This window comes from Callospermophilus lateralis, chromosome 5 (assembly GCF_048772815.1).
Source record: "Callospermophilus lateralis isolate mCalLat2 chromosome 5, mCalLat2.hap1, whole genome shotgun sequence".
In the NCBI taxonomy this organism is placed as follows: domain Eukaryota; kingdom Metazoa; phylum Chordata; class Mammalia; order Rodentia; family Sciuridae; genus Callospermophilus; species Callospermophilus lateralis.
The window spans coordinates 37,197,203-37,211,663 of NC_135309.1; the positions used below are offsets into that span (position 1 = coordinate 37,197,203).

General features: G+C 41.2%; 1 protein-coding gene across 2 annotated transcripts; it reads right to left on the reverse strand.

Moving 5' to 3' along the window:
- Nucleotides 1-1,277: 1,277 nt before the first annotated feature.
- Cdkn2aipnl (CDKN2A interacting protein N-terminal like) lies at nucleotides 1,278-8,648 on the reverse strand. Of its 2 annotated transcripts, XM_076856488.1 has the most exons (3): nucleotides 8,384-8,648; nucleotides 6,501-6,600; nucleotides 1,511-1,598 (listed from the first exon to the last, which is right to left on the reverse strand). In XM_076856488.1, the coding sequence occupies exons 1-3, from the start codon at nucleotides 8,620-8,622 to the stop codon at nucleotides 1,587-1,589; spliced, it is 351 nt and encodes a 116-aa protein (XP_076712603.1). In that variant the 5' UTR covers nucleotides 8,623-8,648; the 3' UTR covers nucleotides 1,511-1,586. The 2 variants fall into 2 exon arrangements, with proteins under 2 accessions (XP_076712604.1, XP_076712603.1); XM_076856489.1 differs by lacking the exon at nucleotides 6,501-6,600 and having other exon boundaries at nucleotides 1,278-1,598.
- Between the last annotated feature and the right edge of the window lie 5,813 nt (nucleotides 8,649-14,461).

Here is a 14,461-nt window from a genome sequence, read left to right on the forward strand (position 1 = left end):
AGCACTGTGCTTGGCCTTCAAACTTACTCTCCTGATCCTTGTCATGCTTCTCTGTAGTAGGTATTTCTGTGATCTCCATTATTCAAGCAAGTTTAAGTAAGGAAAGAAGTAGCTTGTCCAAAGTTACAGATCAGAGAGCCTGACTTAACTCAGTCCATCTCATGATCATTAGGGAGACTAGAACTGGAAGCTGCACGGAGATGTGGCCCATACAAGGGAAGATGCTTGGCCTTCATCCAAAAGTGTAACTTCTCTGCCCACAGACACCAGCTCTACTTTATTTATTTACCAGCTCTACCTGTTTTCACCAATTAAATTAAGGCAGGTTTCACAACTATTGCCAGTGCCTATCAATGATGAGTGACTCTTTCTGTGTTAGACTTAACATTGCTACCCTCAAATGAAGCCCCAATCCCACTATGATTTGAAGTACATATGTAATAGTGGGAACTAAATAAAAGGAACAGGAAGAGGTTTCAAAACAGGTACATTAACTAAAGGGAGAATATTAATACCAAAATTTCAAAGCAGAGCAGATTTATACTGTATTTCTTTAGAGACTGTGCAAGACAGTTCCTCAAGTCTAGAAGACCCAAGTTTTACTCAGCAGCCTGGGAGACCTGGACAATCTACACATCATCTGGCTGGCTGGACAAAGCCAGAGAATCTCCTGTGAGTGAATTTTACTTGTTTTTTGGGTTTTTGTTTTTGTTTTTTTGTCTGCAGTGCTGGGAATGAAACCTAAGGCCCCAAGAATGCTAGATAAGCACTCTACCACTGAGCTACACCCCTGGCCCTCAATGAATTTTAAAATAAGGCCAGATGCTATTTTTTTTTTTTTTTTTTTTTTGTACTAGGTATTGAACTCACAGGTGCTTTACCACTGAGCTAAATCCCTGGCCCTTTTTATTTTGAGACAGGGTCCCACTAAGTTACTTAGGGCCTTGCTAAGTCGCTGAAGCTGGCCTCGAATTTGTGATGTTCCTGCGTCAGCCTCCCCGGCCACTAGGATTATAGGTGCACACCACCGCAGTGGGCAGCCAGATACTTTATTGTAGACTGCCTCTTCCCATGAGCTAGCTAGCTCATGAGTACCTTAGCCCACAATGTGATTCTCATTTCCTACACAAAGATAGGTATATAATGACAGTGAAGAATAGTATGGTATAAATAAGGAGTTTCATGTAGAAATAAGGAAATAAAAGATCTCTGATTTGCCTTAGTCAGAAAAAAAGGCAAAAAAAAAAAAAACCAGAATCACACTTACAGGTATACTGTTGAAAATCCAAACTATAAAATTCATTACCTGCCACTATTACAACATTTACAAAAAAAGGACATCTTGAACAAAGGCTTATATGATGTTGACAAAATCATCTTGGAGTGCATGATTTATAAATACATAAATATCCATGCATACTTTTACAGTGGTAGCTACTGGAAGAATAATGACTTCTATAAGCCAATCTAGACAGATTCCTTTTCATTCCAACTGCCTCTACCAGGCTGCTGTGGTCACTGTCACATTCATTCCAGCCTCCTCTCTAAGCCTGTGGCCCATGATGAAAATGTGATACATCTTCTCCTTAGCTTTGATGCTGAGAGGGAAAAAAAGAAAAGGTTATATAGCCATGCAGTCCAGTGAATCGAATTCATCTTCATAAATTAAAATATAGCAGTGATATAATATTTATGTACTATCCAGATGGTAAGTCTACTCAGAAATTATTAATATTTTACTACATACAGAAAATTTAGCAAAACATTGACCACATCATCCATTTCAAAGCCAGAATCTAATTTTCTTGTCTTGTCTCTTGCAATCTATAAATGTTCACAATTTAAAGCGGTAACGGAAATACTTGAAATGCACCTTCATGCTCTCCAGTGAAGGGTTCTAAACGCAGAATCACACAAACACTTTTTGGTCTAAATTAAAAGTAGTCAGATTCAGGTAGTAATTCACAACATCTCACACTGAGTCAGGGTATTTAGGAGATGTGAAGGTTATATATTTCTGGAGTTCACACTATTACAAACTGTAAAAGCATGTCTTCAAATAGTGGTGAACTGAAGCAGTTCTTTCTGGGGACTCTCTAGCACCTTTGGTAAATTTAAACTTGGCTTTAGACAAATTTTAAGCAGGGTGTGAAGAAATCACTTTGGCTGTCACCTTGTATTTGAGTGGATTTCCTTAACATTTAGCAATGAATCAATCTGAGAGTCTTTTGAGTAATCAGAGATTTCAAGGTATGACCTATTTCTTAGCTAAGCCAGTCAGTCTTTTTAAGCGATGATAAAATGAAATTCCTCAACAAAAGCAAAATATAAGAAATCTTTCTCCTTTTGGAAGAATGCAGTATCACCTAAAAAAACCATCTTCAGTCTAAAGAAGAAAAGTCCTCTCAGTTATCTCTCAAATTTCCAACAGGACAGACCCCCAACTACAACAGTACATCAGTTGCCACTGATATAGGTTGCTAAAAGTGCAGTGTTTTGTTTTGATACTAGGGATTGAATCCAGAGCTTTACCGCTGAGCTACATCCCCATCCCCTTTTATTTTCTATTTTAAGACAGCTGCCCAGACTAGCCTCAAACTTGTGATCCTCCTGCCTCAGCCTCTGGAGTTGCTGGTATTACAGGCATGCACCACCATGCCCAGCCACAGTACAGTCTTTTCCACAAGGTACTAGCAGTTGATTCAACCATCCTGGGCAGTAGATAAAAATATTGGCTTCTTTTGACTTCTAACAGATTAAAAGTAGCTTCATTGAGCATATTTTTTATCTTGAGATGTAAGATCTCCTCTGTATTAATGAGTCTGACAGGTTGAATTTGTTTTAAATATTCAGCAATACTTGTCAATACTTAGAACATGACTACTCTCACCAAAGCATTACCTCAGAGCTTACCAAGACTGGGCATAATGAATAAAAAAAGTGCCTCTTGAAATGTAGGCACACTGGTTTCTCTAACTTTTTTTCCACATTTCATCTATGGTCCCTTTTCATCCTGCCGTTTTTCCTCTTGGGAATATACAAATATTCTCAGGAAAAATTGACCAAATAATTAAGTTGACAACTTGTTTGAGCCAGTAATGACAGCTTCTTAGTCAATCACTCCTTTCTCCGTTATTAAGACACTATCTTGGAAATATTAACTCTGACAGTCATGGCAATGCCACTCTTCCCTGAGTCAGCTGCTCCTCTTTGTTAATTATCACTTTTAACAGGTGAGCTGGGTAACCACACATGCTTCAAGCAGGTGCCTCTGGATAGTGGTTGGGTAATCAAGATTGTTTGCTCAATATATTTGTGTTTGAAACCCTCTTTCACAAGAGAAAATCATACACTGCAACTGTTTATCAAGTCCCACCTGTCAAAGACCAATACTCATTTCTCATATTAAAAAAAAAAAAAAAAAAAAGGTTGAACAGACCACAGAAATGTACTTGCCTCAAAATTGCTGAATAGCCAAAAAGTATTTTTAAAATCTTACTGAGGGCTTAAGTCTCTAAGTCATCATCACTGTCTGGCTTTGAGATACCAACAATGCCAGGCGATCATTTCCACTTGCTAGCTAGCTTTAAAACCCAACTGATCTCTAATTTTAGAGCTAAGAATCAAATCTGGGCAGTACAACAACGGACATTTTCAGGTGTGTGGCTTAACATCAGGGTTTTTTTCCCCCACTCAGGGCTGGCACTGTTGCCTAATGTTTCATAGCTTCTTCTATAACATGCAGAAACTGCAGATAAGGGACAAAACTGCTGTGTAGGCCCTGTGGCTCTTTCCAGTGGGTTTGCAGAGCGGCCTTCAGTGGAGGGGATAGTCATGGCACACAGGTGAATGGCCTGTTCTCAGGATGGGCTCACCTAGATGGGCTTTTGTTTTGTTAATGGTGCTGAGACTGGAACTCAGAGCCTCATGAATGCCGAACAAGTGCTCTGCCACTGAGCCACATCCCCAGCCCCCTAGAAGAGTCTTAACTGCAAAACTCAAAGTACCCTCTAAGAATCTCACTTTTCAGGAGCAATGAATTTCATTTTCAGTATGACCAGAAGTCTAAAATTAAACTTGGTTACAAAGAAAACATTAGTTTCATATAAAGGAAGTTAAAACACACCTAATCCATAAAAGTATAGAATTATGGCCCCCGTGCAGGCTTTTTCCAGGCAGCACTGCTTTTAGGAATGATAAGCTCAAGCCTGAGGATTCTGCTCTGGAGACTCACTTTATGTAAAGATGATATCAAGAAAGCATCCCAGGGCTGGGGATGTGGCTCAGGCAGTAGCACGCTCGCCTGGCATGCGTGCGGCCCGGGTTCGATCCTCAGCACCACATACAAACAAAGATGTTGTATCTGCCGAAAACTAAAAAATAAATTAAAAAAAAAAAAAAAAGAAAAAGAAAGCATCCCAGGGCTGGGGCTGGGGCTCAGCAGTAGCACACTTGCCTGGCATGAGTGAGGCACTGGGTTCGTTTCTCAGCACTGTGCATAAATAAATAAAATAAAGGTCTATCAACAACTAAAAAAAAAAAATTTTTTTAATTTGTTTTTAAAAAAGCATCCCAGGGCATGGGCTCTACACATTTTTAAAGTGAAAGACTCCTTTACAGTTTAGACATATCCTGCCAGGCATGGTGGCGCACACGTGTAATCCCAATGGCTCAGGAGGCTGAGGCAGGAAGATCTAGAGTTCAAAGCCAGCCTCAGCAATTGTGTGAGGCCCTAAGCAATTCAGCGAGACCCTATCTCTAAATGAAATACACAAAAGGGCTGGGGAATGCCCCTGGGTTCAATCCCAGGTACCAAAAAAACCCCCACAGTTTAGACAGATCCTTCCCAATGTATACACACTTCTATGGATAATGTTGAGGACATGAAAATCTCTTTAGTCTCTTTCTGGGATCTACAACCCAAATATCATGGAGTGTTCTAATCTCTAATAGCCCAGCAGGACTGGAAAGAGTATAGCTACTGTTCAGAAAACCAAGACAGAGAAGTAAAATGGCTAACTAACGTAAGAAAAGCAGATCTGAAGGACAGCCAAAAACACCTTAGGAACAAAAACAAGGAAAGACTGCCACAAGCAGTTAGAAAATGATGGATCACCCCTGCCTCATGGGGTACAGTCTGACAGCCAGCAACCAACCATCTAACTCCTTCCTGGCTGGGCCCCCCTCACCACTCTGGAATACCTAAGGATTTTTTAAAGTATTATATGAAAGGCTCCAAAAAGTCCAAAACTACCAATTCACATGGCTCCCTGCTATATATTAGCAGCTGATTTTAAAAATAAAATAGCATCTCAAACACCAACCTGAATCTTCTGACCCCAGGTTTAGATTAAAAAACTAAAAGAATGTTTATTTTAAGAAAAACAAACCAGAAATCAAGTTTGGGACTAAAATGCCTTTCTAGGCAGCTGAGGATTCACCTATTCAAAAGAGGACCTCTTTATGTGCCCTGTCTCCTAAAACATGCCAATTGGGGTGAAACAAGAGCTTACCTATATCTGAAGATACAACTAAAAAGGGGCCAGAAGCTCTTTATTGCTTTGGTTAATTTTGGAAGTATTTTCTGAGTGCCTGTTGCAGTTATAAGGACTAAAACATCAGGCACCATCAACATCACAATCTGCTGGGGCAAATGCTCCAAGGAACTTTAGAAGATAAGGGAGCAATTAGTTTTGCTACATGAGGAGACTGGGAAAAATGTGAAAAATGCATGTTTTGAGGGTTATTCTGGAAAAGTAGCTGGGAAACCCCACCCCATCTCCTCCACAGCCATATCCTCTCCATAGCTGCAGCTCCAGGGTACAGATACAAGACCCTAGGCAAGAGCTCACCTGTCCAATCCCAGAGCCTCAGGTTAAACCAACCCGGCAGACTAGGGAGCAGCTATGGGATCTGGACATTACTCTAGCCGCCACATTCCTTATCAAGTCAGAGAGGCCAAACAAGTCTGGTCCAGCCCTCACCTGAAGGGGCACTGATGCACTAATTTGTTACCAACAAGATTTTTTAACAATTGGGAAATCTTTGCACTAGTCTAGCCAACAGTTTCCTTAAAATCAAGAAAAAAACTTAAAATGGAGTGTACGTAGACAAACCAAAGAGATTGAGTTTAGGTATTATTCCACCAACAATGCATAACTTATTAAGGTGGGTTTTTAGCTAGTTATAAAAATGCTTATACCAATTGCAGGGAAATAAAACTGAAAGGGGATAGATCTGTGGAATAATAAACAAGGTATTCAAAAACCAGTATACCCCAGGGCTGGGGTTGTAGCTCAGAGGTAGAGTGCTTGCCTTGCATGTGTGAGGCACTAGGTTTGAGCCTCAGCACCACATGAAAAAATAAATTAAGGTATTGAGTCCATCTACAACTAAGAAAAAAAATAACATAAAAACCAGTATACCCCAATATGTGTCATCAAAGCAGGGACCATTAAATCTACACTTTTTCATCAAATGCACTTGGATATCCTGTTTACCTTTTTCATTAATTCACTTCTGGTAGTAAACTGTGGCAGGTCTTCCACTTCAATACCATCAGCCATTTCCATCACCTTGTCTAGAAGGTCTTTATTGTAACTGCACAATAAAAAGTAGTACGGTAAAAACCTTGGAAGAATTACTAGTCACTGTGGGTTAATAAGAAATTGCAAGTTATTAGACTGTAAACTTAACTCTAGAAGTATTAAATTTTTCTTTTTTTAAAGAGACAGAGTCTTACTGCTGGGCATGGTAACACACACCTGTAATCCCAGAAACTCAGGAGGCTGAGGCAGGAGGATCACAAGTTCAAGGCCAGCCTCAGCAACTTAGTGAGACCCTGTCTCAAAATAAAAATAAAAAAAGGTTAGGGATTACTCAGTGGTAAAGTATCCCTAGGTTCAAACCCCAGTACAAGAGAGAGAGAAAGAGAGAGAGAGAGAGAGAGAGAGAGAGAGACAGACAGAGACAGACAGGCATAGGGTCTTGCTGTTGTCCAGGCTGGCCTAGAACTCCTGGGCTCAAGTGATCCTCCTACCTCAGCCTCCTTAATAGTTGGGGCTATAAGTACAGGCCACTGTGCTGGGTTCTTCTGTGGACTAATTTGATACTGTCGGGGGAACCTATATATATGTTCAGCACAAGGTTAGAAAATAGTTCTTCCTCTTTTGGGGTTCAGAATTAGGCTTTGGAAATGCCAATAAGAGCAGATGTTTCAAGATTTTCAAAAACAGAGGCACCATATGTCTGGCAGTACATATTCATGAATATGGTATGAGGGCAAAAAAATATTTTTTATTTTAAACATCTAGAATGTTTGTCTAATGAAAACAGCATCATTTGTTCATTTGCTCAATTCTCTGACATCTGTCTAATCTTGAACCTATTAACCAAGAATACCCAGGGGTACATAGAAGGCAGAAAGGAGAGAAGTGTATATCTGGGATGGGTGAATCTGGTATATCCTATTCTAATTAATCCCAATATCTGGGGTTGGGGGTGTAACTCAGTGCTAGAGCATGTGCTTAGCATGCAAGAGGCCCTGCATTCAACCTCCAGCACCAAAACAAAAACCAAAGCAAATCCAAGTGGGCTGACCTGGAAGGGTCATGTGACCAGAGTCAAGGTACAGAAACCACCACCAAACCAAGTCATTCTTCAAGAAACTGTAAGAGGGTAGAAGGGATCCTCAAGATCTCTGCCTTCTTCATAATGGGGTCAAAAAAGGGTCAATCAGGCATTTCAAAAGCAGGACCTTGCTCTCTTGATGCAGTTGCCAAGAAGCAGTGGACTTTGGGACTTTCACAAAAAGATAAGTTCAAAAAAGTTCATTAAAAGGAAAGCAAAAAATTAAACCTAGCTCCTGCTCAGGATCAAATAGTCTGGGGTTTGGGGAGACAAAGTCCTGGGACACAGATCCTACCATAGTGGTATAAAATCTACCAATCCTGCCAGGAGCTGTATGCCCTACAAAAATCATTTCCTCTCTCTCAGCCTCTTCATCCGATGGCGGGGGAGTCTTTTTCAGTCTATGCACTTTTGCCTTGTGAGTTAAAGGAGCAAATGGATTTAAAACGCACTCTGAAAAGGTAGTGATCTGAGCCAGTAATTAGTAATACTGATAACAGCAATGTGGCAACTCTCGAACCCACCACGTACTAAGCTGTTCGTCTTTTAATTCCTGTAGCCATCATAACCACCCATTTACCAGATGAGGAATCTGAGGCTCAGAAAAAATTAAGCATCTTTCCAAGGGGCTGCAAGGTGGAAAGGAGCCGGCGGAACAGCCAGTGCGATGGGAGGCTGGGACAGAGGTTTTGGGTCAGAGGGCTGAGGGTCGGCAGGCAGGGAGCAGGGTCAGCCGGCCGGCAGGGGTCCGCACCTGCAGCCCAGGAAAAGATGGTTGGCCCAGACCATGGAGAGGGACAGCAGCTGGTCCAGGCGGCCGCCGCCGTCGGGCGGGTCGCGGTAATCAGGCAGGTGGCGCAAGATGAATTCCATGCGGGCCTTCCATTGCTTCTCGCTCTCAGAGTAGGAGCGGAACTGCTCGGCGAAGTCGGCCGCTTGACGCACCCCGGAAACCAGCTCCTCCACCGCTGCAGCCGCCTCGCCACCCACCATGGCTCTCGCTGCAGCCGAGGGCCGGATCCTCCCGCCGCTTTCCCGACGCACACCGCGCCACCGCCCGGCTGCTAGAAGGGCCCCGGCGGCACGCGACTGCTCTGGAGGACCGGCCTGGAGCGCCCTCGCCGGGCCCGGCGGCGTACCCCGGCTCTGCCCGCCGCGCCCGAGGCTTCCCTCACACCTCCGCAGCCTGCCGCGGCTGCGGAGTGGGTGTATTCTGGACTGCAAGGGCGGCTCGGGATCGACCCCACGGAGAACCGATGGGAAAACTGAGGTCCGCCAGTGGAGTCCAGGCACCCCCACCTCCAGTGGGCAGCTGGATGCCAAATAGAGCTGTGCTGTGGCCTTTTTGCCCTGCGAGGTCTCCAGGCACCGCCCTATCCTGAGCGACAGCAGAGGCCTGTGCCACAGAGGGATGCCCTAATTTCTGGGGATCTATACATGTAGCTGCCTGGGGTCTCTCTTTGATCTATTCCCAGGGGTCTTAACACCCGACTCAGGTTGAGGCCTGAAGTAAGTAATCCATCCAATGAATACTTGCCAGACACTTTGCTAGGTGCTGAGGATAAACTAGAGCAAACTCAAAGCCCTGCTCTGGCAGCGTATGCCTGTAATCCCAGCGGCTGGGGAGGCTGAGGCAAGAGGATCACAAGTTCAAAGCCAGCCTCAGCATTTGAACGAGGCCCTAAGCAACTTAGTGAAACCCCTTTAAGAAAGTAGATATGCATTCAAGAGATTATACAGGCCATCTCAAGAGTAAAATATATTTTGGGGGGATTCTCAACTCTTGAGGGTGGGGGCAGTATTTGGGATTGAACCCAGGGACACTCTGCCACTGAACTACATTCCCAGACCTTGTTATTTTATTTTTGAGACAGGCTCTCACTAAATTGTCCAGGCTGGATATGTAGGAATGATATCAGACTGGTGATCTCAAGACAGGTTCTGGTGGTTTGGTCAATCTCTTAGACTAATATGGTCTTCATTATCTGATCAATAGATAGCACTTGAAAGTCTCCTGAATTACATGTTCCTCAAGCTATGGTATCTCTCTTTGCTTAATCTCTTTAGGGTGATAATTAACAGTGCACAGGTAGATTTACAGATTTCCCAGGAATTTGGGAGTAACAGGCCTGGAAGGGAAGCGGATTTAGGGAACGACAGAACTTCTGAATTCAAATCTTTTCCTTGTCCTTCCTATCTACCTATTTCTTATTTCTTCTACCTCATGAGGACTAGCACCAGGCTCAGCAACATCTGACTACATTAATAGGAAGGCATGCTACTCATACTCCAGCAAGAAGAGGCGTGAACAGAGTATGAAACCAAAGACAGATGCAGCTTCTTCCCTGCAGTCTAGATTAGGTGCCCAGAGCTACAGTTCCCAAAATGCAGATCATACTTCCTTATAGTCTTATTAATATGGCAGATTCCCAAACCCACCCCTGCATGCTCAGAATCAAGGCTCCAGATAATTCATACCAAATGTGAAAAGCATTCAATAAACAGGAACAGTGGCAAATACCTAGAGTTCAGAGCCATCCTGGGCATCATATTGAGATCCCATCTCTAAAGAGAGAGAGAGAGAAAGGAAAGAAGGAAGGAAGAAAGAAAGACAAACAGTGATGTCGAGGATTCTCCGAGTCAAATTCTTGGTCACCTGATTATACGGTGCAGAGGATGGACCAGAAATAGGAATCCAGACTTTGTGAACTGCAGCTACAGCTATACAGTCAACCCAACCTATAGGATGGGAAAATACTGAGGGTCATGCAGCAACTACTTTATTTGGCATAGTCTTTGGCAATCAATGATGCGGCATATGTATATACATACACATATATGCAAGCAAATTTAGACATGTGTTTTGAGAATGAGAAGCACATTAATAGGCCAGGCATAGTGGCACATGCCTGTAATCCCAGCAACTCAGGAACTGGGGCAGGAGGATCACAAGTTCAAGGCCAGCCTCAGAGATTTAGCAAGGTCTTAAGCAACTTAGTGAGACCCTGTCTAAAAATTTAAAATAAAATGAAAAGGGCTGGAATGTGACTCAATGGTTAAATGTCCTGGTACAAAAAAAAAAAAAAAGTACACTAACAGATATTCATTTTTTGTAATGTGAAATTGTTAACATTATACATTGAAATGTAAAGTAGTTTTAAAACTTTAGTATTAAGCTGGGTATGTGGTGGTGCACTCCTGTAATCTCAACAGCTCAGGAGCCTGAGGCAGGAGGATTCCCAATTCAAAGTCAGCCTGAGCAACTTAGCAAGGCCCTGTCTCTAAATAAAATATTTTTTAAAAAAGTGCTAGGGATGTGGCTCAGTGGTAAAATGCCCCTGGGTTTAATCCCTGGTACCAAAAAAACCAAAAAACTTTAGTATTAACATTTCACAAAAGACCAGTTACTAAGCAGTTTATTGTTTCTAACTTGTTTGTGTGATTCAAACTTTTTTTTTTTCTTTTTTGGTACCGGATATTGAACCCAGGAGTGCTTTACCACTGAGCTACATCCCAGCCCCTTTTTGTTTTTTATTTTGGAACAGGATCTTGCTAAGTTGAAGAGGTTGGCTTTGAACTTGTGACCCTCCTGCGTTAGCCTTCACAGTTGCTGGTATTACAGGTGTGCACCAGTTGGACTGGCTATGACTGAGACTTTCTTAAAGTACTTACTAAGAAAAACAAAGTCAGTTTCATCACCTCTTTTTTTTTTTTTTTTTCTTTTCCAATCATTTAAAAAGCTTAAAATTCTGGCAAAAACAGATTACAGGCTACCTTTGACTCTAGGTCAGTCTGCCAAACTTGCTATGGCTTAGGGTAAGTCTTAAAATCAGGTTGTAAAAGTCCCACAACTGTGTTCTTTTATGAAATTGTTAAAACAATAGTTTTGACTATTTCAGTCTGTTTTTTGTTTGTTTGGTTGGTTGGTTGGTTGATTGGGTATTTTTTAGTACCGGGGATTGAACTCAGGGGCACTTAACCACTGAGCCACATCCCCAGCCTATTTTGTATTTTATTTAGAGACAGGGTCTCACTGAGTTGCTTAGGGCCTCGATTTTTTAAAAGTATTTTTTTAGTTGTTGATAGACCTTTATCCTATTTATTTATATGTAGTGCTGAGAATTGAATCCAGTGCCTCACACATGCCAGGCAAGTGCGTCACCGCTGAGCCATAGCCCCAGCCCCTTAGTGCCTTGATTTTGCTGAGGCTGGCTTTGAACTTTTAATCCTCCTGTCTCCGACTCACCAGCCACTAGGATTACAAGCATGCACCATCACTTCTAGCTAGTCTGTTGCTTTTTCAATATAAATTTTAGTATCAGTTTGTTAATTTGGGGGAAGACAGGTGGCTGATATGTTAATTGGTATTGTATTGAACTTATAGATCAATTTGAGGAGAATTAACATCAATTAAATCTTCTAATCCATAAACATGGTATGGTATATCTCTCCATTTATTTATGCCTTCTTTTTAAAAATTTTTAGTTGTAGATAGACACAATATCTTTAGTTATTTATATGGTACTGAGAATCGAACCAAAGCGCTCTACCACTGAGTCACAACTCCAGCCCATATTTATGCCTTCTTATTGTTGTAATGTACTGTTGAATCCAATGAAATAGCCAGGCCCAATGGTGGATGCCCATAATCCCAGCGACCTCCGAGGCTAAAGCAGGATGATTACAAATTTGAAGTCAACCTCAGTAACTTAAATCCAGGAAAACATTAGATTTACACATATATTTACCATTTTATGTGTTCATCATTCCTTATCTAGCTCTTACCTTCCATCTGATTTCATTTTTCTTACACCTGAAAATTTTACATTAGAATTTGTTTTAGTACAGGTCTGCTGGTTCTGAACTCTCTCTTTCCTTTTGTCTGTCTAAAAATATCTTTATTTTGCCTTCTGTATTACTTATATGGCTGTATAACAAATGATTATAACATTTAGAGACTTAAAAAGATAATCAGAAATTCAGGAGTGGCTTATCTGGATGGTTCTGACTCAATATCTGATGAGGTTTCAGTCTACTTGTTGTCTGGTACTGCAGTTATGTGAATGTTTGCCTGGGGCTGGAAGATCACCTCCAAGATGGCACACTCACGCAGTTATTTGTAGCAGGTCTTAGTTTTCCACGACATGAATCTCTACACAGGGTTGATGAGGGTCCTCACATGGCAGGGTCTTCAGAGAAACTGAACCCAGAAGGAGGAAGACAAAGCCAATTTTTTTGGTACGAGGGATTGAACTCAAGGGCACTTAGCCACTGAGCCATATCCCCAGCCCTTTATTGTATTTTAGAGACTCACTGAGTTGCTTAGGGTTTCACTAAATTTCTGAGGCTGGCTTTGAACTCATGTTCCTCCCTGCCTCAGCCCCCTGAGCTACTGGAATTACAGTTATGTGCTACCATGCCCAGCCCCAAAATATTTTATTGCTTTGGACTCACAGGTCACATACCATCACTTTTTTATTTTTATTTTATTTATTTATTTATTTGTTTGTTTGTTTATTTATTTATAGTGCTGAGGATCGAACCTAGAATTACTTTACCATTGAAGCACATCCCCAGTTCTTTTTACTTTTTGAAACTAGTTCTCACTAAGTTGCTCAGGGCCTCACTAAATTGCAGAGGCTGGCCTCAAACTTGTAATCCTTCTGCTTCAGACTCCCAGGTCACTGGATATACCATCACTTTGATTATTCTATTCATAAGAAGTGAGGCACTAACCAGGTATATACCTGTAATCCCTGCAACTAGGGAGGCTGAGGAAGGAAGATCACAAGATCAAGGGCAGCCTCAGCAATTTAGTGAGGTTCTCTCTCTCAAAAAACAAAAAAAAGTGAAAAAAGGGCTAGCGGGGTGGGATGTAGCTCAGTGGTTCAATCTCCAGTACCAAAAAAAAAAAAAAAAGTGCTTGATTATGTCAAATACAATTTCATTATTTACAAAGATAATCATGTTATTTTCTATTTAGAATTATTAATATAATGACATATTGGTAGGTTTTAGAATATACAGTCAAATTTCCATTCCTAAATGAAACTACTCCATTTAGGCACAATATAGTATTCTTTCTGTGTAGTCTTAGATTTTGTTTGCTAAAATTTTATTTAAATTTTTGCATTGATGTTTATGAATTAGATTGGCTTTTTTTTTTTTTTTTTTTTTTTTTTTTCCTTTTCCCCAGTACTAGGAATTGAGACCAGAGCAGCTCTACCACTGAGTTGCATCCTCAGGCATTTTTTTTTTTTTTTTTTTTTTTTTTTGAGACAAAGTCTCACTAAATCACCCAGACCAGCCTTGAATTTGTAATCCTCCTACCTCAGTCTCTCAAGGAGCTGGGATTACAGGTATGCACTTTCATGTTGGCTCTGTTTTTTCTTTATTTTTTTTAATATTGTTTTTAGTTGTTGATGGACCTTTATTTACTTATATGTGATGCTAAGGATCAAACCTAGTGCCTCACACATGCTAGGCAAGCACTCTGCCACTGAGCTACAGCCCCAGCCCTTCTTTATTTTTTTAATGCTGATTATATTTTGGTATTTATGATTTCGAGGTATGCTACCTAAAATATGGTACCTTAGCATTCTGATCTATTGCCCTAACCTCTGTTATTTGTTGTAGTTTTGTTTCTACAGTTAAATTCATGCAGTGCTCAAAGAAAATCCTTTTACCCTGATTTCCTCAGGGTTGTTCAGAGGTTGGTTCATGGTTCTAGTAGGTTCCTCAGAAAGGGCTTAGCTTATGAGAATATTTCTAGATTTCTTACAGTTTTTTTTTTTTTTTAATGTTTGTCTATGGGCCTTATACTTGAGGATCA

Excerpts from the sequence above, each read along its gene's own strand:
- Cdkn2aipnl (XM_076856488.1), bottom strand. The coding sequence starts at position 8,622 with ATGGTGGGTGGCGAGGCGGCTGCAGCGGTGGAGGAGCTGGTTTCCGGG. Across the intron at positions 6,601-8,383 it reads CATCTTTTCCTGGGCTGCAG|TTACAATAAAGACCTTCTAG; the intron begins GTGCGGACCCCT and ends TTTATTGTGCAG.